Raw genomic sequence first — 26,336 nt, 5'->3', positions numbered from 1 at the left:
TTTTCCCCACATGCATACAGGTTTTGACATTATTTCTGTTTTGTTCACTAAATACGCTGCTTTTTTCTGCAAAAAAATAAAATAAAATTTGAATTAATTTTATTTCCCCACATTTTTTAAAATATGTATGTTTATTTTTTTACGTTACGAAAATATTTTCATATTTTTTCCCCGGCATGCATACAAGTTTTTGCATTTTGGATTTTTTCGCAAAATACGCTGCTTTTTTTCTGCATACTCACGCACTCACTTTGAGTGAATAATTACAAAGAAATAAATAAATGAAATAAATTAAAATAATTAAATAGTAATACATTAAAAATATTTTTAATTTGTATGTTTAATAATTTTCAAAAAATATTTTACGTAAAAAATGGTCAAAAATTGGCAGAAATGTGGTCAAATGTGGGTAATTTTTATTTGTATTTTTTTAATTAATTTGAAAAAAAATGTATACATAATTTTTTTATAAGCGGTGTGCTCCATGACCAGGCTAAAGGCCCCCCCGTGACCCCCATCCCATCGTGTCATTCAGTCGGACATGGGTCCATGTTTTGTCTCACCATGACGGCGGCGATGTCCTCCGGGTTGTCTCCATCCAGGTCAAACTTGAAGGTCACCATCTTGTCGTTGTGCGTCTGCAGCTGACACTCCACCACGCGGTCCACCTTATCGGACAGCTGGGGTGGGGGGGTGGGGAGGTAGGTGCATGTGGTTAAAACAAGCTGCTAACGTGTTGAAAGCGTGCGGGTCGGGGCCTCCTCGTACCCCTGTGATGCGCAGCCGAGAGCGCACCCTCCGCCTGAAGAGCTTGGCGGCGGTGCGCTTGGCGGCCGGTCTTTCGCTCTTCTCCGTCACGCCCTCGTAGCCGTCGCTCAGGCCCGAAGTCACGTCGGAGGCATAGCTGCAACGGAAGACAAACGGCGATGACTTCTTTTTCTGCTCTGGCGGAGCCCCGTGAAGTCTGCCTAGCAACAAGTGGCCAATGAAATGTGTGACAGCGCCGCCATATTTGCTATTTAGCGTTTTTTATGATGTCTGGGGTGTAAACACCCACGCTGTACTGGTTTGTGGTGAACACCTTTTAGCCTTCTGAGAAGCAGAGAACATTCAGTTTACGGTTAAAAAAAGCCTCGCCTCGGCTAATTGCATCTCATCGGGAGGGAGGGCGGGCGGGCGGTCGAGGGCGGCCTGCCCTTCCATCCCGTGGCCGCAAAACATTTTTGGGTCTGGCAACAGCCGCCACCGTTCCATCTATTTCTATTTAAAGACTGATCGGGGCTTAAGCTCTTAGCAAAGCTCAATTTTCCAATAATAAAATAGGAAGGCGAGAGCGGAGGGGGGCGGGGCGGAGCGGAGTGGGGGCGCTTTGTGATTTCTGAGGACGCTAATGTGCACCCCAGGACTCATTGTTACAGTAAATACCACACAGAGCATCCCTGCGCCTTGAACCTAGATTGTGGACAAGGTTCTGCAGCATTACAATCTAGTCCACAATCCCTTTTATTGCAAATATTGATCCAACATCAGAGGGAAAAATTAACCTGATGCTAGCAATGTTTAAAATATATATTTGTATGGAGAGCAGAAACAATAAAGAGTGCCAATAGATGCACAGCACATAGAAAGCACATGTTGACTCCCACAGAGAACAAAGTCCCCCTCCCCCCGAGAGCCCGCCTCTCAGAACCCCGCAAGGGTCCACAGTATGTTTTGTTTTTTTTACATTATGAAAATATTTTGGATTTTTTCACAAAATATGCTGCTTTTTTCTGCATACTCACACAGTCACTTTGAATGAATAATTACAAAGAAAGAAAGAAATTAAATAAATTAAAATAATTAAATAATAATAAATTTAACATATTTTTAATTTGTATGTTTAAGAAATTTTAAAAATATATTTAATGTTAAAAAAATGCCAAATTTGTGGTCAAATGGGGGTGATTTTTATTTGTATTTTTTTTGTTACACAAATTAATTTGAAAAAAATATTGTATACATAATTTTCTCCTGTCAAAAATACACACCCACTCACTCACTCAGAGTCAGAAAATTTGTCAACAAAAATCTGCAAAAAAAAGATTGTTCATCAAAAATAGGCCACTTTTTCCACTAGTTGGTTGTATTTTGTTCATCAGAACAAAACGTAAATTTTTACATATAAAAAGCAACCCCGTATGAGTCCACAGATGTGGACGAGGAGCTGGAGGGGTGGGGCTAGTGAAGATGAGGAAGCATACCTGTCCAAGGGAGAATTCAAGCCGCTTGGAGATCCTGGGTTGGCGTGTTCTGTGGTGCTGGACACGGCAATGCTCTAACGGGAAACACGAGAGAAAAGCCTCAGCGACGGTGCACACGACACGCTTTATGAGCAGGCTTCGCTACGCGGCGTAAAACCCAGCCCAAAAAGCTACACACATGTGGGAGCTGTTAGTTTGATGGGTTTTTTTTCCTTCGACAAATCAGCTAACCTAGCATGACGGCTCTGTTCAAATGTGACTGCAATGCTAGCGCTTTAGCTCACACGGTCACAAAGTCCAAATATTAGGAGAAAAAAAATCATATTCTATCAAGAAAAAAAGTCACAATTAGCCAAGAATAACCTTGTAATATTATCCAATTTTAATCGCATGGAGTTGAAATATTAAAGAAAAATATATTTTTTTAAAGTCATAATAGGACGAGAAACATCAAGTAATTTTTGGAAAATTAAATCATAATGTCATGGGGAAAAAATGTTCAAGAATAAAGTTGAAATTGTTGAAAATGTAAAAAAAAACAACAGAAATGGACAAAAACAGCAGTAATTTTATGACAATTCTACGAAAATAAACGTTTTAATATTTAATATTAAAGAAATTTTTAAAATATTTTTTAAAGACATAAAATAATCAAAAATAAAGTTGTCTTTTTTGGAAAATGAGGTTGGGGAAAAAGTGACAATATTAATAATATAATAGTAATATTTGGAGAAATAAGTTGTATTAATTTCAAATAAATATTTATAAATTGACACACGTCCCAACGGACGACGGCGTGTCGGGTACCCACCGAGGGGAAGCGGAGGGCCGGTATGGGGAGGCCGTACGAGGTGGGGGGTGTGGCTTCCTGGGTGTCCTGGAGGCCGGAGGAGCTGAGATCGCCGTCCGTCTCGCAGTCAGCTGTCTCAACAGACGGACAAAGACGTTAGCATGTGACCCGGCGGGGCGAACACACTCCATGACCCCACAGATGACACAGAAGAACATCAGCGTGCTTTTCGCCGACACACAAACAGGAAGTGAATCATTGTGTTAGCCACAGCTTCACATTTCCCTGCACGCCTCCCGTGGGTTCATGTGCTGGTCACAAGTTTCATCATCATGTGGCGTTAGCGAGATTTTTTTTTTTAAGTAAAAGAAAAGTGTGGCTCGGACGCACAATTGGCGGAGGAGAGGCTGTTGTGGCGGAGGTCAAAGTGCTGGTCCGCCTCGGGCTCCTCCGGCTCGGCGGGGTAGCTGGATCCCACGCCCGAGTCGGCCGAGCTGGTGACGGGAGACAAGAGGGGCGACGGGGTGTGGCCGGGTGGCCGTGGCGGCGGGGTGGCCGGCGCCGGGGAGGAGGGCTCCGGCTCCTCCTCGATGGCCTCCTGCTTCCTCCTCTGCTCTTCCGCCTGCCGCCTCAGCTTCTCCCTCTGCCGCTTGATGGCCGTCACCCGGTCCCGTATGGCCTTGGCCACCAGCTTGAAGTCGGCCTCGCACACGAAGCCGAGCACCACCTGCATCGCAACACACACACACATACACACACACACACACACACACACGGTCAGGGCACAACATAAACATTGCAATGTGTCCACAATATGACCTTTAACCTTCAATTTATCTCCGTTGTTTTCTTCAGCTTTTCAAGAAACGCACGCTATGCTAGCTTCCCGTGTCAGTCCTGTGATTGACAGCTGATCGCAGCTGGGATAGGCTCCAACATTCCTGTCTCTCACAAGCCGTGACACCCCGCTGAGCGGCGTTTTGGCAGCTGGCGAGCAGAGAGGGGACATCGGGTCCGAGGCGGCCTCTCCGCAGCCGAGTCGGATTACGGCAGAGGAGCTGGACGCCGACGCTGCCAAATTTCATCTTGATGAAAGGGTAAGGCGAGGAGGCGGGGCTTTCATTAAAAGTCACCTCTGTATCGTGTCATTCAAGACCTGGACTACTTCCTGGAACACTGGGTGACGACAAGCTTAGCGCTGTCCTTGACCCCCGTCGAGTGTTCTACTCACCCCCATCATGTTTTTGCTGTGTCCTAATTCATACTCACAGTACACTCAGTCTTCTGAGTGCGCTCATACTGAGAAGTACACGCTGTCATACCCATCATGCACTCTAAACACTCCTAATGGTCTGCGCACTTCTGTACTTTCAGTACACTTAGTCTTATACCCGCCTTCATGTAAAAGTACACACATGTTGCAATTTAGGCGGTGAAAACAGGGAGTGCTTCTCTACTTCTAGTACACTTAAGTCTTGAGTGCATAAGTGCTCATGGTTGAGAAGCACTCTGCACTGTGCACCTGGATATTGCACTTAAAGTGGGCAAAACGGTGGAGATGTGTCTCTATAGCTGTAGTGTAAGTGCATTCTAATTGCACTCAAAATTACATGGGTAAGTGTACTTGTGTACTTAAAATTATAAGTGTATAAGTGCACACAATGCCAACTGTAAGTGTGTAAGTGTGGTTATGCAATATGCTAACTGTGCATGTGTACTTTGGCACTCAAAATGCCAAGTGTGTAAGTGCATAAGTGTGCTTCTGCACTCAAAATATGCACAGAAAAAAAGCGCACTTGTACTCTCAAAATTTGGAAGTGCGCATATGGATTCAAAATGGTAACTGAATAAAAATGATAAGTGTATAAATTTGCTTATGCACTCAAAATGATAAGTGTATAAGTGCGCTTACGCACTAAAAATGCCAACTCCCAGGGCGTAAGTGTGCTGATGCACTCAAGATCAAAGTGCGCTTACACATCCAAAATTCTCAGTGTATAAGTGCACTTACACACCCAAAATGCCAACTGCGAGTGTAAGTGCATAACACTCACAATGCCGAGTGTAACTGTGTAGGATAAGTGTGTAAGTGTGCTTGTGTTTTCAAAATGCTAAGTGCATTTCTGCACACAAAATGAAAAAGTCTAAGTATGTAAGTGTGCTTATGCACTCCAGATGTTATGCACTCTCACCATCTCCTGCGCCACCTCCTCGGGGACGTCCTTGTAGAGCTCAAAGAGGAACTCAATGGCGTTGTTGTCCTTGTACTTCCCGTGGAGCTTCTTGGCGTCGTGCATGCGCAGCCACAGCTTCAGGCCCGGCTTGACCGTGTCGTCCTCCTCAGCCAGCTCCACGTGCACGCCGTTGTTCTCCTGGAAGAAGGGGTGCTCCAGCAGGTCCTGGATAGTGTACCTGCCGTGAGACGTTTGCGTGATGCGGGCGGCTAACGCAGGCTGGCGTGGAGTCTCTGATGGAGGATGAAGGAGGATGAAGGCTACCTTTCTCCTTTGTTCATGCGGATGCAGCCTTCGATTATCTCCTTCAGTTCCGCCACTTTGACTTTGTAGAAGCTGTCGGGTTTGATGCCCTGCACACACGCACACACACACACAGCAAAGAAGGGGACAAGGTGAGGTCCTCTGTAATTAGTCATGGTTGTGTTTTGTTGTTTAATGAGAGCGTCTTTCATGTATGATCAACAATGGATGGTTCAGCCTGCAGGCCCATGTCCGCTCATGTCCACCCATGTCAGGCCCATGTCCACCCATGCCCACCCATGTCCGCCCATGTCCACCCCCACCTGCATGACCTTCACCCCCGCCAGGGGGTCAACGGCACAGGGAGAACTGCCGTGTGGGAAAAAAATTAAAATAAATCAAAGCCGCGAGAGACTCCTCAGTGACTCAGGAAGAAGGGGACGAAGGGAGGAAGGGGAAGAAGGGGACGAAGGGAGGAAGGGAGGAAAAGAGGAAGGGAAGAAGGGAGGAAGGGAAGAAGGGAAGAAGGGAGGAAGGGAAGAGGGGATGAAGGGAGGAAGGGAGGAAGGGAGGAAGGGAGGAAGGGAAGAAGGGAGGAAGGGAAGAGGGGAGGAAGGGAGGAAGGGAGGAAGGGAAGAAGGGAAGAAGGGAGGCAGGGAAGAAGGGAGGAAGGGAAGCAGGGGAGAACGATAGAAGGGGGAAGGGAAGAACGGAAGAACGAAAGAAAGGAGGAAGGGAAGAAGGGCAGAAGGGAGGAAGGGTAGAAGGGAAGAAGAATAGAAAAGAAGAAGGGAAGAAGGATGGAAGGGAATAAGGGAAAAAGGGAAGAAAGATAGAAGGGAAGAAGGGAAGAAGGGAAGACAGGAAGACAGGAAGAAGGGAAGAAGGATGGAAGGGAATAAGGGGAAAAGGGAAGAAGGATAGAAGGGAAGACAGGAAGAAGGGAGGAAATGAAGAAGGGAAGAAGGGAAGAAGGGAGGAAGGAAAGAAGGGAGGAAAGAAAGAAGGGAAGACAGGAAGAAGAGAAGAAGGGAAGACAGGAAGAAGAGAAGAAGAGAAGAAGAGAAGAAGGGAAGAAGGGAAGAAGGGAAGAAGGGAAGAAGGGAAGAAGGGAAGAAGGAAGGCTAAAGCGAAGCCATGTTTGCATGGGATGGGCCGTACCTAATGTAGCGTCCTGCGGTGGCCCCCCAGGAAGCACCTGCTGTAACATTTGGCCGCCATGTCCCCGCCGCACGCTGGAATGCGTTTACGAGGTGTGCCGTTAAACGATTATGCACGTCCAACATTTCCGACATGCTAACGGCTCGCCTGTTGGCTCCCGAGTGAAAACGCACGCTTGGGTTGGTGACGTGGGGTGTTCAAGTCCCGCTACTCTCCCCTGCGTCTTTTTGCAGCGCGTCGGAAACACATGCTTGGTATTCATTACGTATGTACATACGTATATCTCCCCCATTTGCAACGCCCCTCCTGAAGTGCGGGCGCCGGTACTCACGCTGGTGACTTTGCGGTAGATCTGCGCGGCGTTCTGGCACTCAGAGTACGGATACTCGGAGGTGGCCATCTCCAGGATGCACATGCCGAAGGCGTAGACGTCCACCGCCTCGTCGTACTTCTCCTCGTACATCTCTGGGGCCATGAACTCCGGCGTCCCTGTCAAGATGGCACGGAAAAGTCTTCCCCAAAGAGTTCCCGCGGGTTCGAGCCCGTGTATAGCGGTCTACCGATGGAGCCACCTTCACTCACCAATGACACTTTTAGCGAAGGAGGCACTTTTGAGCGTGGCCAGCCCCAGATCTCCGATCTTCACGGAGCCGGTGGGCCCGGTGATGAAGATGTTGTCGCACTTGAGGTCCCGGTGGATGATGGGCGGCGTGCGCGTGTGCAGGAAGTGGAGCCCCTTGAGGATCTGTCGACTCCAGCGCTGCAGCAGCTTCAGCTTCATCTCCTTGAACCTCTTCAAGTAGCTGAGGAACAAAGCCAGATAAGAATGTACGTACCAATGCCCGCCCATCGCTCCCGACTCCTTCCGCGGACTCACGTTTTGAGCGTTCCCGAGGTCATGAGCTCCGTCACCAGGATGATGCACTTGTGGCCTTTCACCGTGGACTTCCAGGAGTCGTGGAAGCGGACGATGTTGGGATGCTGGAGGCCCTTCAGCATCTCCACCTCCTCGCTGAAACGCTGCCGCTCCGCCTTGGTCAGCTTCCGGGTCTGAGCAAAGGGAAAGGTCACATGACACGTGACACTTCCTACTTCCTGGCTCCAATGAAAGGTGCTGGATCAATTACAGCTTGGATCGGGATTGGCCTGAGGTATGGCTAGTGTTGAGGCTAGATTTAAGGCTAGGGTTAGGGCTAAGCTTAGGCTTGGGCTCGGGATAGGGCTAGGACAAGGATTAGGGCTGAAGCTAGGGTTAAGGCTCGGGCTAGGGAACACGATTAGGGCTCAGACTAGGGGCTAAGATTAGGACTCATCAGATTAGGATCAGGTCCTGGGGTAGGTTTAGGGCCCAAGCTAAGGTTAAGGCCAGAGTTAAGGCGAGAGCTAGGGTTAGGATTAGGTCTAAAAGTAGGTCTAGGGCTAGAGAAAGGGCTAAGGCGAGGGCTAGGGTTAGGGAATACGATTAGGGCTCGGGTTAGGATTAGGTCCTGGGGTAGGTTTAGGGCCCAAGCTAAGGTTAAGGCCAGAGTTAAGGCGAGGGCTAGGGTTAGGGTGAGGGAATACGATTAGGGCTCAGGCTTGGGTTAGGATTAGGTCCTGGGGTAGGTTTAGGCCCCAAGATAAGGTTAAGGCCAGAGTTAAGGCTCGGGCTAGGGTTAGGGAATATGATTAGGGATGAGACTAGGGGCTACAATTAGGGCTCAGGCTCGGGTTACAATTAGGTCCTGGGGTAGGTTTTGGGCCCACACTAAAGTTAAGGCCAGAGTTAAGTCTAGGGCTAGAATTAGGATTAGGGAACATGATTAGGGCTCAGACTAGGGGCTACAATTAGGGCTCAGGCTCGAGTTAGGATTAGGTCCTGGGGTAGGTTTAGGCCCCAAGCTAAGGTAAGCTAAGGTTAGCTAAGAGTTAAGGCTCGAGCTAGGGTTAGGATTAGGTTTTAGGGTAGGTCTAGGCCTCAAACTCAGGTTAAGGCTTGGGTTGGGGCTAGGATTAGGGTTTGAGTTAGGCTTAAGGTAAGGCTTGGGCTAGGATTACTAAATTGTAACTTGGTAATATCTTTCAGCAGATGAGGATCAGGTGACCAACCATAAGAGCAAGAAAAAGCTAAAGTAGGTGTCCTTCATCTATGAATACAAAACATCAAAACATGAGTGTTGCATAACTCCAGTCATGTTGTGGCCAATTCCACGGTTGGAACACCATGTTCTGTTTTTAATATGTATATTAATCAAAGTACATGCGTACAAATCCATTACTAGGACAAAAAAAGGCGAAACGCACGTCACTATCAGTCATATCCGGCCATATCCAATGTGGCAGTATTGAAGTTATAATTATTATTAATTCATTATTATATTATGAAGTGGGGCGAAGCGATGAAGCGATGCTAGGTTGTGCCTTGCTACCCGGGCACAGCTAGCACACGAGCGTAAACAACATGTTTAGCAACGCTATATGATTACATAAGCGATGTTTGATAAATGGCTGTTACTTAAGCTAATTACCTGCAGGAGTGGAAACCACAGACTCATCCCCCCCACCCCGGTTGCGTAATCACATTTATTTTCCAAAAAGGGGAGGTGGTGACATTACAGGTTTGAGCCCCCCCACCCCTCAATGCACGCGGAACCCAACACTGCAATGACGGAACGACGGACAAAGACATTATTTATACTTCCTCCAGCATGAATGGTTGGATTTAGGGCCGAGCGCCTTCGTGGAAACCTCTCAGGAGACTTTGCCGCCATGAATCCGCCATTCAGGCTGCATGTGTTTGCGCTTACAATCAAGTCCGCCGCCACGGGGACCCCCGGTCTACCTGTCCGAGTCGCTCTCCGGGGGCTCAGACGCCACCCCGGAGAGCGGCGGTGGACAAGGCGGCAGATTGTAGGTGTTGAGCAACGCACGAGGCCTGGCGGGCCCGTGAAGGCGGCTCGTGTCCATTCTGCTTCAGCCTTAATCCAATTAGTCCAGCATGGGCCGCAAAGACGTTGCTTCATGGCCGCCTCGGAGGCGCACATCCCGTGGAGACGCAGGCGGCGTGCAAGATATTGAGTAACGTGGAAAACCTGGCAACGTGCAAAACCGCGAGATGTTTTACTTGAGCTTGGCGTTCTGCACAAGTGAAAACACAAAGTGGATGGAATGGTTTCAAGAAAAAGCCCTGATGGGGCGACTTTCCACCGGGTAAACATTTCAACAGAAGCTGTAGTGGAAAACAAAATGGAAGTCAAGTTGTTATTGATGCCATTGTGCAACGTTTGAACAACTCATTTTTACACTTCCAGCCACTAGGGGGCGTACCAGGCTATCATGAACATATTAACATGGTAATCTGGGATAAAAAAAAGTCAACGTTATCTTTCTCCACTGCATTTCTTTGGCATTTTCGCAATTTTCGCATGTAGTTTTACTCATTTTAGTTTTACTTAATCGTGTTATTCACTGCCGATATCATCCGTATGCAGCTTACACCCACTAGAGGGCATACTTTGAGCTTACGAGGATATTAAAAAGTCAATGTCTATGGCATTTTTGTATTAGCATTTCTCTGCAAAATTGTGATCTTCACTCATTTTAGTTTTACTTAATCGTGTTATTCACTACTGATGTCATACATATGCAGTTTACTTAACATACTTGTATGATATTTGGGCTTACAAGGATATTAAAAAGTCAACGTCTATGGCATTTTCATATTAGCATTTCGCCGCAAAATTTGTGAGCTTTACTATTTTAGTTTTACTTAATCGTGTTATTCACTACTGATGACATACATATGCAGCTTACTTAACATACTTGCATGATATTTGGTCTTACAAGGATATTAAAAAGTCAACGTTTATGGCATTTTTGTATTAGCATTTCTCCGCAAAAAGCTTTATTCATTTTAGTTTTACTTAACCGTGTTATTCACTACTGATGTCATACAGTGCATCCGGAAAGTATTCACAGCGCTTCACTTTTTCTACATTTTGTCATGTTACAGCCTCATTCCAAATTGTATTAAATTAATCTCTTACCTCAAAATTCTACACAAAATACTCCATTATGACAATGTGAAAACGTTTTTTTTTTACTTTTTTGAATTTATTAAAAATAGAAAACAAAAAAATCACATTTACATAAGTATTCACAACCTTTGCCATGAAGCTCAAAATTGAGCTCAGGTGCATCTTTTTTCCACTGATCATCCTTGAGATCTTTCTACAGCTTAATTGGAGTCCACCTGCAGTAAATTCAGTTGATTGGACATGATTTGGAAATATAATAACTGTCTATATAAGGTCCCACAGTTGACTGTGCATGTCAGAGCACAAACACCAAGCATGAAGTCAAAAGAACTGTCTGTAGACCTGCGAGACAGGATTGTCTTGAGGCACAAATCTGGGGAAGGATACAGAAAAATGTCTGCTGCTTTGAAGGCCCCAATGAGCACAGTGGCCTCCATTATTCGGAAATGGAAGACGTTTGGAACCACCAGGACTCTTCCTAGAGCTGGCCGGCCTTCTAAACTGAGCGATCGGGGAAGAAGGGCCTTAGTCAGGGAGGTGACCAAGGCCCCGATGGTCACTCTGTCAGAGCTCCAGCGTTCCTCTGTGGAGAGAGGAGAGCCTTCCAGAAGGACAACCATCTCTGCAGCAATCCACCAATCAGGCCTGTATGGTAGAGTGGCCAGACGAAAGCCACTCCTTAGTAAAAGGAACATGGCAGCCCGTCTGGAATTTGCCAAAAGCACCTGAATGACTCTCAGACCATGAGAAACAAAATTCTCTGGTCTGATGGCTTTCGTCTGGTGTTTGTGCTGGTGTTTGTGCTCTGACATGCACAGTCAACTGTGGGACCTTATATAGACAGTTATTATATTTCCAAATCATGTCCAATCAACTGAATTTACTGCAGGTGGACTCCAATTAAGCTGTAGAAAGATCTCAAGGATGATCAGTGGAAAAAAGATGCACCTGAGCTCAATTTTGAGCTTCATGGCAAAGGCTGTGAATACTTATGTAAATGTCATTTTTTTGTTTTCTATTTTTAATAAATTCAAAAAAAGTTAAAAAAAACGTTTTCACATTGTCATAATGGAGTATTTTGTGTAGAATTTTGAGGTAAGAGATTAATTTAATACAATTTGGAATGAGGCTGTAACATGACAAAATGTAGAAAAAGTGAAGCGCTGTGAATACTTTCCGGATGCACTGTACATCCATATGCAGCTTACTTGATATGCCAGCATGATATTTGGGCTTACAAGGAAATAAAAAAGTCACCATTATAATACCCAAGTTCATTCTTTGGCATTTTCGCAACAGCATTTCTCGAGATTCATGCGCAATATCTGAAGTAATTTTGATTTTAAGGGGCATACTTTCATGCTATGTGCCTTTACTCGGATGTAATTCCATCAACATCATCGTCCTCGATTGCCTACTTTGGTATTTTAGCTTTAAAACGGCATCTCTCCGCACTCATGCCCAATTTCTGGAGATATAAGACGCCATTTTTGTGTCAGTGGGGGCGGTCTCATGTTACCTTAAATGGCGGCTAATGAAGTTTCAGTGTAAACTCAGGAAGTCCTTAGCCATCACGCTTGTGCATGTGGAGCCTCTGGCAGCATCTATCTAACTTTTCCATGACACATTTGACCGCCCCCCCCCCTCGCTCTCCTAAGCCCTCCCCCACCTGTGTGCACAAGCGTTTGTTGCGTAACGCACAGGGAAGCATAAACACACAACACAAGCTAGCATGTCCACATTGATGAATGTGTTTCAGGTTTTCAATCATGTCTTGCAGCTGCATGCTAGCGGGAGGCTGAAGGATGGTTGACAGGGTTGGGGGGGGGGGGGGCGTTTAGGGTCGGTGCCATACGAGCGGCATTACGTAAGCGGTGTTGACGGTGAAGGCATTAAGGTGGCATTAAGACGTCCTTGTCGGCGGCCCTATTATGACAACCAGGACTCGAACACAGCATCCAGCGCTCGTAGCGGGCCTCCAGCAGGAATGAGGAGCACGCGTGGCCCAGGTCCACCGAGTGTGGACAGAGTGTGGGCCTGCGGGAGTTTTGACCAAACACACGGCCACAAGTGGGGCGAGGGAAGGACAGCAGAGGCAGTCACCGCGTTACCGTACAGACTTGTTATTGCACGTGGTCAAAAAATATACACTAAAGTATATACACATGCACTTTTTAGGTTTCAGGTGATTATGCACCATTTCTTGTGTAAGGTTGTATAAGGTATACATTGCAAAATGAAAAAATACACTAGTATACTATATAATACTATACTAAACTCATATTGGTACTTGTTTGTATATTTTTATATATATGTTGTATATGTTATTTTATATTATTTCAGATTTTCATATACTTTGACCAGGGGTGTCCCAATTGCGGTTTGCAGGCAATTTTGTGACCCGCGGACATTTGTAATACTTTTAAATTAAATTTCATTGCGGTATATCATAAGATATTCATATGCTTTGTCACTTGTAAAAGAAAGCTGCGATGATACATGCACAAAGGGTGTCCAAAGTGCGGTACGGGGGCCATTTACGGCCAGTGGCACATTGTCAACATCACATCTTTTAATAAGAAAATGAAAACATTGAAAAATCAGCAGTAGCATTTCAGAGAATAATAAAAATATTAAGAGGGAAAAAAGTTTGAATTTAACAAAAAAAATGTCATAATATTATGAGGAAAAATTACGTCCTTTTTATAGTATAAAGCTGAAATATTAAAAATAATAAAGTTGTAACTTTTGCAAATTTTGGTTGTGGGAAAATATTTTGGAAATAAAGGCATAACATTAAGAGAAAAATTATGAAAGTTGACATATTTAGAAAATATTTGAAAAATATTTAAAAGTTAAAAAAGTAAAAAAAAAAAAGAGTAATAGCCAAATTAATTCTTGAAATAGATACAACCTACATTGACCTACATTTAGCATTTTTAATGTAAAAAATGTATCAAAATGACCCCCCATTCTACATTTATATGTAAGCAGCCATCTTGTGACCTCCACATTCACTTGTGGGCAGGACGTGTGGATCTCCACATGACGAGAGTTAACGAAGATGCTGAGAAACAGCAAAGTTTTCCACCGAGGACGTAAAAAGGCCGAGCGCTTGTCCCAAAGTGTGAGGTATGGAGGTGAAAGGCAAAGAGCAGTCAGGCCGGCAGGTCTTGTATTTGAAGGCGCACAGTGCGGCCATTGAGGTGTTCCCAACTGAGGTGCCAGTGTGCTGCGTCCAAGCTAAACCTGACGTGGTCAGGCACCCGCCGGGTTTACACGCCGACCGCGACCTAGTCGAGTTTTCGTAATGTTTCGCGTGCAGGCTGCGGGTTGTCAAAACAAGCACGCTCACATGGACTTGCAAAAACCTGAAAACACCACATCGTGGTATCGGCTCCACACAATCCAGGTTTAATCCCGAAACACACTAGTTGGCTCACCACCAATGACATAACACCCCTATAGTCACCAGTGCACTGCTATTACCCAATAGAGGAGACATAATAAGAAAAGATAAGACATAGAAAAGGTTACATTAGAGTGCTTCAGTCATGAACTAACACCCCTATAGTCACCTTTATACTCCTATTATCCAAAATAGTAGATAATACAAGAAAATAAGACATTTAAAATGCAAGTAAACCTGTTTTTACCACCCTCTAAATACATTTTTAAACATTAGAGCACCTTAGTCATGAACTAACACCCCTATAGTCACCTTCACACTTTTACACACCTTTACATAATACAAGAGCGTAAGACATATAAGACAAAGAAAACCTGTTTACGACTCGATTTCTTAAACACAACGATTTCTTAAACATTATTAGAGCACTCTAGACATGAAATAACACCCCTATGCACTTTACATTCCTGTTAGCCAATATGGTAGACCTAATAAGACAAAGTCAGACATAGAAGACCTGTTTACGGTCCTCTAAAAAAAATCAAAAAATATATTATTAGAGCACTGTAGTGATGATATGACACCACCATGGTCACCTTTACGCTCCTATTCCCTAATATAGTAGGACATGCTAACTGGAAATAAGCTAGCAACCTGCTAAATATGCTTTTTAACATGATTAGAGCCCTCTAGACATGAAATAACACCCCTATGGTGATCTTTATACGCTTATTAGCCACGGTAGTAGACACAATAAAAGGAGAAATAAACAGATACAACTTAAAAATCCTGCTTTTGTTCTTCTAAATGTGTTTTTATCATTATTAGAGCCCTCTCATCATAAAATAACACCCCTATAGTCACCTTTAGAGTCCCTATTATACAAATATAAGAAAATTGTTTTTTTTAGAGATTACAGTACTGCATATGAAAAGTGAGAAAACTACATTGATGAAGCGAATGTAGTCCAGTGTCAGGACAGGAAGTGTTGCATCATGGAGTGACTTAGAGTGATTGGGAGCAGTGGCGTCCGTCCCGGCCCAGATTAGCCTATTTACTCAGTTATTCTTAACACGCCCGAAGCGGCCTGATGTTTGCCGTCGCTGTCCCGCCGAGGCCGCCGTCTATAAACGGCACCTTTAAGACTGGCTGGCGCGGATCCGCCCCCCCCCCCACCCTCGGCTCTTCCTCGATAGCTTGTAAAACACCCCACCGGGGCCTCTCGTGGCCGATCGGGTGGCCGTACCGACATCCTCCGTAAAGGGAGCGTTTAGGGGCGGCCATGCCGGGGTATCGGGTGTCCTTAGCGGGTACAGCCACGCTAAAGGGTCAAGGTGAAAACTGATTAAAAGGGAGTCAGATGGCCTTCCAGTGTGTGAGTGTGTGTGTGGGTGTGCGTGTGCGTGTCTTTGCTTGAAGTAAAGTGTATAGGAATATACAGCGACTACTATCATCACAGTGTAATATGGCTAAAAACACTTTTAGCCAATCCAAGGTCATGTACTCCAGTCAAAACATTAGGCACGCTCACACAATCAACAACAAGTCCGTCATGACATGCAGTCCAACCTCCGTTTTCCACCAATTTTCATGATTGACCAAATTTGATAACAACAGGTCACATGACTGAGATGTTTGACGAAGGAGGAGAGGCTGATGGCGACGGTGATGGCGACGGCTAGGTGAAAAAAGTGAGTCATGGTTTTGTTTTAATGACGTAAAAGCAGATAAAAGGCCTCAGATATCACAAGGACCCGAGTGTATTGTGAAACAGAAAGATGCTGAGCCTGTTGGGGTGCCGGTTACACGGATCAGGTCCCGGCGGGTGCTTGGACCGGATATACTTTCCAAAAAGATGCCTGGCCACAGGACCTTCACACATGAAAGATTTATAGCCGCAGCTTCCTAAAGCGGCCAAAACGTGAGCGCCGGGGGGGTCGGGTCCTCACACCCCCACGGCCCCTGCACGGGAATGAATTAGAGAGCGGTGTTGACTGAGAAAACACATTTAGCTGTGTGTTTGCTGATGGCTGACGAACAGGCGGCGCCATTGCTCATACGCCAATGGCCGATTCATGGCGACGCTCACATGGCACGTCGGCGCTCCCGACACCTCGGACGCACAGAGAAATGACCGGAGGTTACCCCCTCGGACTCGGGTCCGCACTGTACATGACCACATGTTCCACAGCGGAAAGAAAACACAAAGTTCACCGCCTGGATGGCGTTTTCTTGGGCATTTTAGAACACGTGCACGTCCGTCTTACGGTAAACAAAAACTCATGTTGCTGATTTGAACTTTTTTTACTGCTAAACCGAATGAGCACAAAGGTTAGCAACACTAGCCATTAGCAAGTACCATTCCCTTATTTTCTTGAACCCTGCATGCCCCCATGTTTTCCAAATCTGGAAGCTGCTGGATCAGGGAATTTATCTTGGAGATGAACAAACCAACCAACCAACCAACCATCCATCCATCCATCCATCCATCCAATTTAGATGAAGGGAACACACAAGATGTGTGTCTCTGCCACTTGACGCCCCTACACAATCTGAATCTCCATTGTTCATGGAAAGATGGTGATGGTTCCGTGTGCAAAACATCTCAGGTGGGATCTCCTTGTCATGCCAGTAACATTGGAAGAAGAATAAAATGTTCTTCCAGAACTTTCCTCCAAATTCCAAACGGCCAAAGTTTGTGGCGCTGAAGGAGACCAGACCTTTGGAGATGTTTGTTGTCTTGTCTGTAGTGATGTGGATGCCACTGATTTCCTTTCTTTAAAATCTCCATTTAAAATTACTTCCCACTGTCTTTCCATGAATGATATACTAAGTAGCAAAAGTATCGATGTTTTCATTTGAGGATCAACATTCCGGTGTTGGGAGTGTCGATATTTCAGTATCGATCCGCACGTCCACCTCGTTCAGTTAGTTTTTCATCAAAATACTAGCCATGCCAAAAAATTGTGTAGCTGCTGGATGTTCACGTATCTGAGTGATACTGTATGCTTGTTTCCTTTACCATAAGACAAATGTTGAAGACAAAACAATGGACGAAGCAAGTGCAGAGAAGATGACTTGGTTTGCCTGCCTATTCCTCCTCCTTTATAGCCCTAAAAATAACCAGCAGTTCCACTATGCACAGTAGAAATATTGATTGATGAAAAAATACCTTTCCCTTATTTCCAGCAGGTAGGCTATGTCCAGGGAACAGACACGCCCCAGCATGGAAGGTGCATGGATGGTGCATAGACGTCAATAAATAAGCCGACTATAAACAGCCAACATTCCGTCTGGACTATTTATAAGAGGTGGTGTCGCTGGTGTAAAACCAGGTTTTAGCAGAGTACCTCGTCAAGCTTTATTTTCTACTTTGTTAGCAGCCCGGTGTCCCTTATCTTAGCCCTTATAAAGCAACGGCGTCCACTCCAGGGGACCGCTTTATGGAAATAATACATGGCTTTTATATGTATTTATTCACTCTTGATGTGTCATGAAAACAAAATAAAATAACAAAACTAAATAAAGTTGTAATTTTTAGAAAATTAAAAAAAATCATAAAAAGCTATATTGTTATGAGAATAAAGTCAAAATATGATAGAAAACCAGGTTGCGGGTTTACGAGCATCAAGTCAAAATAAGAAGAGAAAGAAGTTGCAGTTTTAAACATTTAAAAGTTATAAACGTATAATATTACCAGGGAAAATATTGTCATGAGTAGTAGCAGAGAGGTGAAATATTAAATAAACAATAGCCAATAATAAAGTCAAAATATAATTGGAATGAAGACAATTTGCAAAGATGATGTAAAGATTATGGCTAAATAAAGACTATTATTATCGTTTTTCACCATGTGGCCCCCGCTGGCCCTTCATCGGCTGCTCCGTATGCCCAAAAAGGGTAAACATGGCGCCCGCCCTCCGGCTGGTGAGCTCACAGCGAGCTAAACTGCTCCAAGTGTTACTCCCACGCCGCTGACGTACCTCTCTCCCAAATGCTTCCCTTTTTTTTTTTACTACCCCGCACTCCCCGTCACTAGTAAACACATAAATCTTCACTTACAATCATTTTTACTGTCAGTGTAGTCCAGACCTCGCTATATGGGGGGTGTCTAAACCTTACAGCTGTTTTTTTTTAATTTAACTTTAAATTCTGTTTTTAATATTCCAATCACTTCGCTTATCATGTTGTAAATGTTGTCGTAATGCTCAAAAATGTGTTGTTTTGTTCAATTTTCATATTATTTTTGAATTATTACCTCTTTTTTATGTTTCAACTTGATGCAATTTCATTACATTTTTTTCCTCATAATATTATGATTTTTTCTTCTAGTCAATTTTCTTCTAGTAATTCTGACTTTATTGTGACATTACTTGCATAACATGACAATTTCCCAAACATGACAACTTTATTTGCTGCTTTTATTGTTTTCATATATGACTTGAAAAATATTTTCTTTCATATTTCAACTTGATATACTTTATTTTTCGTCACAATATTATGACTTTTTCCAAATTAGATGATATAATTTTTTTCTCTTAATATTTTGATTTTTTAATTGTAAAATTCTGCAGATTTTTCCTTTTTTGTGTGTGTTTTTTAAAATGTATTTTGTTGTTAAATTCTCTTTTAAGACAGCTTCACAGACCAATTAAAGAACAGCCAAAGAAAGAGCTAAATTACGCTTAAATTTGACTAAAATCGCAGGACGCTCAAGGTGCTAACATGGTGCTAACGTGGTGCTAACCTGATGCTAACATGGTGCTGACATGATGCTAACATGATGCTAACATGATGCTAACATGGTGCTAAAGTGGTGCTAACGTGGTGCTAACGTGGTGCTAACGTGGTGCTAACGTGGTGCTGACATGGTGCTAACGTGGTGCTGACATGATGCTAACGTGGTGCTAAAAACAAGTGAAATGAGTTTAATGACATGTTGCCGCAGCCCAGAGGTTGTGTGTTGCACTGCGACTTTTTATGACTTTTTATGAGACAAAACAACAACAACCTCTTGCAGGCGGCCGTCAAGCTGGCGACTCCCTGCACGTTAATGAAAATTGCACCCAAAAAAAAACCCAACAAAAAGAGAGAAGAACGGGTGCTGCTTTATTTGGAATGATTGCATACCAGGACATCTATGCTACACGACTAGCAGCGGCATCGTGCTCGTGACACCGGAGCCGAGAAACTGCAAACAATGACTCATCCATTTTTTAGCACTTTGACATCTCCATCGGTCGCTTGAATGGAGGCAAGCAGCACTTGTCTTTCTTTGGACTACGGTCGTGCTAAAAAGCCATTTATGAGGAACTTTTGAGGAACATTTAGCTAGCTGTGCCGGGTTTTAGTCCTACAATTCCTCTTCATTTTGGAGGCCTTTTTTCCTCTGATTATATCTACTATATTGGGTAATCGGAGTGTAAAGGTAACTATAGGGGTGTTATTGACTAGAAGGCTTTAATAATGTTGAACAAACATATTTAGAAGGTTGTTAACAGGTTTTCTATGTCTTATATATCTTATTTTCTCTTTTTATGTCCCCTATATTGGGGATTAGGAGTGTAACGGTGACTATGGGGATGTTATTTCATGTCTAGAGGGCTCTAATGATGTTAAAAAACATATTTATAATTGGTAAAATGCTTACAAATGGCAAAATAAATACATTTCATGACTAAAGGGCTTTCATAAAGTTCAAAACAAGTATTTAGAATGATGTAAACAAGTTTTTTTTATGTCTTACATGTCTTATTTTCTCTTATTATGTCTACTATATTGGGTAACATGAGTGTAACGTGACTATAGGGTTGTTATTTCATGACTAGAGGGCTTTCATAAAGTTCAAAACAAGTATTTAGAAGATTGTAAACAAGTTTTTTATGTCTTACACGTCTTAATCTCTCTTATTATGTCTACTATATTGGGTAATATGAGTGTAAAGGTGACTATAGGGTTGTTATTTCATGACTAGAGGGCTTTCGTAAAGTTCAAAACAAGTAAGGCCAGCGCATGTTGTTGTAAGCGCCAACATTACGGACACCAGCCCCCGAGGACATTTGAGGGTGAGACCTCGCCTTGAATAAAAGGTCTCATTTTAGCACTTTTGGCCAAGATTTGAACGTTTCCACGTGTGCTTTACAAGGTGAGCATGAGTGGCGGTTCTAGGTGACTTGCAGTGACGCACCTCCTCATGCTTACTGCATCAACACCGCTTGGTGTTTAGCCACCAACACAACGCCGCGCCTCCTCTGTTCAAGCAACGGGAAGGGGGGGGGGGCTGGAGATTTCCATGAAGAGACTCGCTGAGGTCAGCTTGTCACAGGCCGTCACCGTATCGACAGCGGCCGCCTCTAAGCTCATTAGGAGCGATTAAAGCGCTTAAAGCAGTTCAGATCAGATCAAACATGGCCGCCGTGCCGCAATAAAGCCACTTTTCTTTTCACAGGTTCTCTCAAGCCTTAGGCCCCGCCCACTTCTCTTGGCTGTTTATGTTCATTTTGGATTTGGTGTGAGGGGCAAGTCCACTTCTGCCCACCAGCAGGTGGAACTATGGTGATTTATTCTTGGTTTTTACACAGGCCGTCGCGAGAGCTTTTAAATGACAATTTTTCAAATTAACTACAGAAAGAAATATTTTGTTGAAATATTGAAGAAATATATGAGGAGGGTCCCACGTTGCTAAGGAAGCAGCAGAGTGAGATCGGCAGTATAGACAAATTTCAAATGCTATGTGGGCAGAAGTGATTGTGCCTATGAATTCTGCCTAGCAACAGGTGGCAAATATTTGACTGCCTTTTGTTGTCTAAATGCGATGAAATTCTACGAATTGGCGGCAAGTCCAGGATGTAGCCCACCTCTGGGCCAAAGTCAGCATCGAAATGGCATCAAAAATGGATGGAGTCATGATGGGATTCCACCCTAGCATGCCTTGTGGGTTGTAAATGAATAGAAAATAGAATAGTTTAGCATTTTTGGACACTGTATGGTAAATGAGTTGGGTTTCTTGTCACATAAACAGCAATTTATGGAGCTTATCAACACAAAAGGGGAAGTTTTGCGGCAAATAAATTGATGAAAAATGATCCAAATCTGAAAGGCAAATACGCGGGTATCCTCTCTGACGTCATTGGCTTTGGTTTACGGTTCAGACTTCTTCTGAAGTTGTACAGTAGTTGTTGTGTGAGGGCTTTTATTAGCTTTTTTTCTAAAATGGCCACCTACGGTAAGTGGTTGGTGCACCACCCCACCCCCACCCCGCCCGCCTCCAGTACTGGGAGTATCAGTGTGTTAGTGGCACACTCGGGGTTTAGTTAAAGGCTTAGCGGGCACGAGGGCACAGATGGCAGCCACACACAAAAGTTACATGTTCAAGATGTAAATCCTCCATGGAAGCAGCTGGCAGCGAGCGACGTTGTGGCATCAACCAAACCCGTCCAGCATTGTTGTCGCACTCGCAACCAGCCTGACACGACACTTTCCTTTGGCTTCCGTCACATGTTAGAGAGCCGCTCGTCAATGACAACAAAGATTAGAGCGGGATCACGCTACTGTCGGAGCTGCACAAACCAGCTTCAAGGTCGCCGAGGAGGGGGGAGGAGATGTGGGGGGGCGTTATCTTCTCTACTCAGATTCCGCGCTTGTCTGGAAGAAAGTTTGCCTCCTTTTGGGAATTCACTTTAAATTTGTTTCTCCTAATGTTAATTTGTTTTTTTAAATAATGTATTTTTTCTTAAATATTTCTCAGCTTTCTTGTTAAATTCTGTTTTTAAATATGCCACGTGCTACAAATGGCCCGCAAGCCGCAGTTTGGACAACAGCGTCAAAAAAGCATAAAGGAAAAGTCCATCTTACCTGCAGCTCACACCAGGCCACCTCCACGGTGGTCTCGGTGTCCAGGCCCTTGTAGACGGTCTTGAAAGACCCCCTCCCGATCTCGATGTTGAACTTGAGGTATCTCCCATCCGGGGACGTCGCCACCGCTTTGGTCTCCACGTCCTCCTTCTCTTCATCCTGCTCCCACCGCAGGTCAAAGGTCATCGGAGAGGCCACCTTGTGACCTTTCCCCCGAGCCAGCTCGTTGTCAGAGTCCGAGCTGGCTCTGGGCACCGGATCCCACTTCCCCGGGGCATCGAGATGAGGACTCCTGGGGGGTTTGTCTTCCTCTTCTTCTTCCTCCTCCTCCTCTTCATCGTCCTCCTCCTCCTCCTCAGCTCGGGACTCCGGCAGGCTGAGGATGTTCTCGGCCGACCAGGAGAGAGCTTTGCAGAGGGCGCCGCCGTAGAGAGGCGAGTCCACGTCCATGCTGATCTTCTGCAGTCCGTAGGAGTTCCTGCGGGCGCCCAAGCCGTGCGCCCTGAGCACGGAGGGCACCCGGGACAGGCAGTCGTCGCTCAGATCCACGGACAAGCCCGGGAAGCCGCGTCCGGGGATCTCGACCTGCGCGTGGGACATGGTCCTGCTCCTGGACTCAGAAACAAGGAGGACAACTTGAACGAGACGTGGACAAACACGAGACAAGTGGAGGCTTTTACTTACGCTGCGTAAAAGCTGAGCGCGGTCACTTTTATCGCATTGTTACGCTTTTTTCAAAATAAAAAAAAGTCGTCACAACTTTTGTCTTCACCTTCCGGCAAAGTCCCCAGCCATCCTCTGGCAGAAAGAACGCCGAGCAAGAGTAAAACCTGCTGGATCTGTGAAGATCAAGATGTGTGAAGCGCCAGGCAGAGCGCGCACTTCGCTGCCTTAGCTCCGCCCACGACTCTCAGCTCAGTCACGCCCCCTTCCGGAGGCTAATTCCCAGACGCGTCACCTTGAAGCAAAATGAGAGTTTTATTTTTTTTACACTTGGGAGGTTTACTTACAAAGGACACCTTTGTAGGCGGAAGCCCCTCCCCCTATCTGCCATTGGCCATATCATTAGGTTACCTGCAATGAGACCCAAACACAACAACGCGCGCTTTGGACGTCCAAACATTTAACATTATTACTACACGTTGGCGACCTTCTTGTTATTGAGGTCAACGTAAACCGAGCATCGTTACCTTGGATAAAGAATCTTTGCATTGAATTTCATGGTAGCTCATGTTTTGGCCGCCTGGGAGTGCGGGAAACATTCAAAGTCCAATTTAATCAAATTATTTTTATTTTCAAACATGAAATGAGAGTTGGTTGACTGTGGACGTGGGTGTCACAGCAGCGACTGCACAATAAAAGGTCCACTATTATTATTGTTGATAATAAATTGCGCTCGTCCAAGTGTCTGTGTGATTTACGCCCCCTGGTGGCCGGCGCTGGGATTTCTTTGTCTGCCTTGGTGGAAGTATACATGGTCAAAAAAAATAAAAGTGACAGCTGACATGATAGCATCGTTTATACCAGAAAAATCTGTCCCCTCTGTTACAAAAAAAAGGATTTGGACCCAGCACCAGGCAGCAACCCGGCCACCGTGCGCCGGCGCGCATTGCCGTGAAACGTTTTTCGTTTTTTTTAAAAGTCAGGATCCAGTGACGCTGGCGCAGTCTCAGAAGAACTTCACCCCTTTGCCGTCATCCATGCTGATGAGCTCGGCCTTGCCCTCCGTCTGCAGGGCCTGCAGCGAGCGCAGCAGCATCCACTCTTCCAGGCCGTGGAAGTCTGCAACGAAAGGAAAAAAAAACAACACGGTCGAGTTCATCCGGAAAGGGCCGACTGGCAGACGTATGCACCTTCGCCCTCTGTGTCGTCGCCGTTGGCCAGCTCGTAAAGCGTAAACACCGAGTTGGTCATCCCGTTTTTGGACACCTGAGACAACACAAGACATTGGTTACGTCTTTTTTTTATGTTTTATGGAAGATGGCTTTGAGTCATGTCAATACCAAAATAACTATTTATCATATTATGATGTAGGCCACACAGTCAGGAGATCTGGAAGACCTGGGTGTGGAGTTTGCATGTTCTCCCCGTGCATGTGTGGGTTTTTCTCCGGGTATTCCGGCCTTGAACAGTTAAAGTGTGGGGGAAATGTCATTGAAATGAAAAGCACAATAAATCTTTCCACAAATTAAAAAAAATGATAATAAATGTATGACTGAATAGAACATGCTGGAAATAGCTCAACAAAACCTCCTTAAGAATCAAATAAAATATGCAGTATGAACCTGACCTTTGTGTTACTGTTGCAGAAAAAGAGGTCATTTTGTGTCTTCCAGTTCCCATATATGGCGTTCAAATAAACCTTTGTTTATATTTAGCATACAAGCCCCACTCCCACACTCCCTGTGTGTGTGATGACTCACCCACTGGTACATGAGCTTGCCCCACTCCTCGGGCCGCCTCCACATCACCAAACACCTTGACTTGTTCTTGTCCAGCCACTCCAGGTTCCCTGAGACACACGGTGATGCGTTAGCGCAATCGGAGCCAAAGCCACCCATCTCCCCAACACATGGTTCTTGTCACATGTTACCTTTTTTCCTCAGCTCCTCAAACACGACTTGAATCGCCTCCATGGATAGTTTTCCTGCCGTGCAGTTAAAGAAGCGTGGACACTTCATTGGTTACACAACGTCACGTGATGCAGTACAGCAATGCTGCCTTTACCAAAAGATAACAACGCTGCATTTTTTAAATGGCTGTGCACTTTGAGGATACGTTCTATCTTGCGGTTGTGGAACACGGGGCTTTCTTGCGCTTCCATCACGTCCAGCGTGTAGAGCCTGTGATGGCGGCAGTAGGACAGCGCCAGGGAGCACCACGCCGCCAGCTGCTTCTGTCTCGTGTCCACATTGGGTTGAAGCCTGGAAGAAAACCCACACGGACGTTAACGCTCGGGCGTTTCCGTTTCCCAGGTGCTTTGCTGCTTTTTGTAAATGGAAGCACACGGTTAGAGCACATACACAAAGTAGTTGGTTAATATTGTGCATTATGCTTTGGTAGTGTCTTGTCTGTTTTATCTACCACTTGCTACTGATTTTGTCATTTTTGGTTATTTGGGGCTACCTTTTTTATTGTCTAAATTGTTGGATTTATAAATACTGTACAAATGAAAAATATGCTTCTCTTCATCCATTAACAACATTACAGGGAACTATTATTTAATTAAAATTCTAACCAAATATGTAACCAAATACGAAAAGCACTCGTACATAACAATACCCCTAACTTATCATGTACATTTCAAATGTAGCAGCGCTACCTTGTGGCAAAGTTGATTAATTTCATCAACTGTCAACAAGAGAAATAAGGGACACGTTGTTCTACACGTTACACCCAATTTATTGTATGTAAATTAAGTATGTCATACATAAGTACATGGAAGTGCGGTGCATCCATCTATACAATATAAATAATACAATGGCGGACAAACAGGAAACAGCTAGCTTACAAAAATACCCAACTATCTCATCCAGCGGACACAAACAGGACTTTATAAGTCATATAAGTGTTAATTGTAGAGAAACATCACGTCACGACTGTATAAACACAAAAAGAGCTGCTGAGAAACCAACTTTGGGGAGCAGACAGGTAGAGGAAATCCACTTCCTTAGCCATTAGCCTGGTTTAGCTAATTAGCCCGCTAACATTGTGCTAGCAAGTGACAAGCTTGGAATTGACAACACTTTAAAGGCGACGGTTTGTTGTTTCCTTCGTGCGTTCATATCACGTTTAAAAGGCTTACTCACGTAAAAAACGGTGGGAAATTGTACTGCCAGGGCCACTCGAAAGTCATCGCAGCGGATGCGATAGCGGTCCTCGAACTTGACAACTTCCGGAAGCGTGTCCGACCGCCAAACTGCTCCGACCAGCACCACGTCCGTAAGACGCACATTGATGTTAAAAAATACATCGCATTCGATTTTATTTGTAATTATAAGTGAAAATATTTAATTGTAGTAAGTGAGACTATTTAAGTATAGTTGTGCATGTTTAAATATTTTTTTTCATAATGACCATCACTGAAAAGTCCTCCAATAGTCATATTATATCAAGAATTTATATTATATCAAGAATTTATAGTTAACGTGTACACATTAACTGCAAATCAATAAAACCTAACAAAACGCATAAAAAGACCACGTTTTTTACAAAGTTATTTTTATTATGGAAGAACATTTTTGACAACTTGCAGCATATTGCAGGCTGTGTTTCTATTTACATGACATTTCCTTTAGTAATCATCTCTCTCTTGTTGGTCAGGCTGATTTTTCATTGAACTACCAATTCTATATTGTACTGTTTTTAAAAATACAGCATAGATTT

At 44.5% G+C, this 26,336-nt stretch overlaps 2 protein-coding genes across 9 annotated transcripts in view; both read right to left on the bottom strand.

The window, feature by feature from the left end:
- The window catches only part of wnk4a (WNK lysine deficient protein kinase 4a), a 33,991-nt gene extending 10,899 nt beyond the window's left edge, over positions 1 to 23,092 (bottom strand). For all 8 annotated transcript variants that reach the window (XM_078788302.1, XM_058078136.2, XM_078788305.1 and 5 more), the window contains exons 1-12: positions 22,635 to 23,092; positions 21,951 to 22,560; positions 7,549 to 7,721; positions 7,254 to 7,474; positions 7,003 to 7,160; positions 5,532 to 5,620; positions 5,226 to 5,445; positions 3,424 to 3,760; positions 3,055 to 3,164; positions 2,244 to 2,317; positions 769 to 904; positions 564 to 680 (exon numbers count right to left, since the gene is read on the bottom strand). In XM_078788302.1, coding sequence (XP_078644428.1) covers positions 564 to 680; positions 769 to 904; positions 2,244 to 2,317; positions 3,055 to 3,164; positions 3,424 to 3,760; positions 5,226 to 5,445; positions 5,532 to 5,620; positions 7,003 to 7,160; positions 7,254 to 7,474; positions 7,549 to 7,721; positions 21,951 to 22,550 — 2,235 coding nt within the window. In that variant the 5' untranslated portion in view covers positions 22,551 to 22,560; positions 22,635 to 23,092. The remainder of the gene's footprint in view (positions 1 to 563; positions 681 to 768; positions 905 to 2,243; positions 2,318 to 3,054; positions 3,165 to 3,423; positions 3,761 to 5,225; positions 5,446 to 5,531; positions 5,621 to 7,002; positions 7,161 to 7,253; positions 7,475 to 7,548; positions 7,722 to 21,950; positions 22,561 to 22,634) is intronic.
- A 131-nt stretch (positions 23,093 to 23,223) lies between these two features.
- Positions 23,224 to 25,874, bottom strand: vps25 (vacuolar protein sorting 25 homolog). The gene is made up of 6 exons (XM_058078267.2): positions 25,760 to 25,874; positions 24,729 to 24,874; positions 24,544 to 24,597; positions 24,374 to 24,462; positions 23,804 to 23,879; positions 23,224 to 23,732 (listed from the first exon to the last, which is right to left on the bottom strand). The coding sequence occupies exons 1-6, from the start codon at positions 25,804 to 25,806 to the stop codon at positions 23,620 to 23,622; spliced, it is 525 nt and encodes a 174-aa protein (XP_057934250.2). The 5' UTR covers positions 25,807 to 25,874; the 3' UTR covers positions 23,224 to 23,619.
- Positions 25,875 to 26,336: the final 462 nt, after the last annotated feature.

The sequence above is a fragment of the Doryrhamphus excisus genome, linkage group LG2 (genome assembly GCF_037039965.1).
Source record: "Doryrhamphus excisus strain RoL-2023G ecotype Guam linkage group LG2, RoL_Dexc_Guam_v1.1, whole genome shotgun sequence".
Classification (NCBI taxonomy): domain Eukaryota; kingdom Metazoa; phylum Chordata; class Actinopteri; order Syngnathiformes; family Syngnathidae; genus Doryrhamphus; species Doryrhamphus excisus.
Note: the sequence above shows the minus strand (reverse complement) of the source record. Positions and strands in the feature narration are given on the sequence as shown.

Excerpts from the sequence above, each read along its gene's own strand:
- vps25 (XM_058078267.2), bottom strand. The coding sequence starts at position 25,806 with ATGACTTTCGAGTGGCCCTGGCAGTACAATTTCCCACCGTTTTTTAC. Across the intron at positions 24,875-25,759 it reads AATTTCCCACCGTTTTTTAC|GCTTCAACCCAATGTGGACA; the intron begins GTGAGTAAGCCT and ends GTTTTCTTCCAG. Across the intron at positions 23,880-24,373 it reads GCAAGCTCATGTACCAGTGG|GTGTCCAAAAACGGGATGAC; the intron begins GTGAGTCATCAC and ends GTGTTGTCTCAG.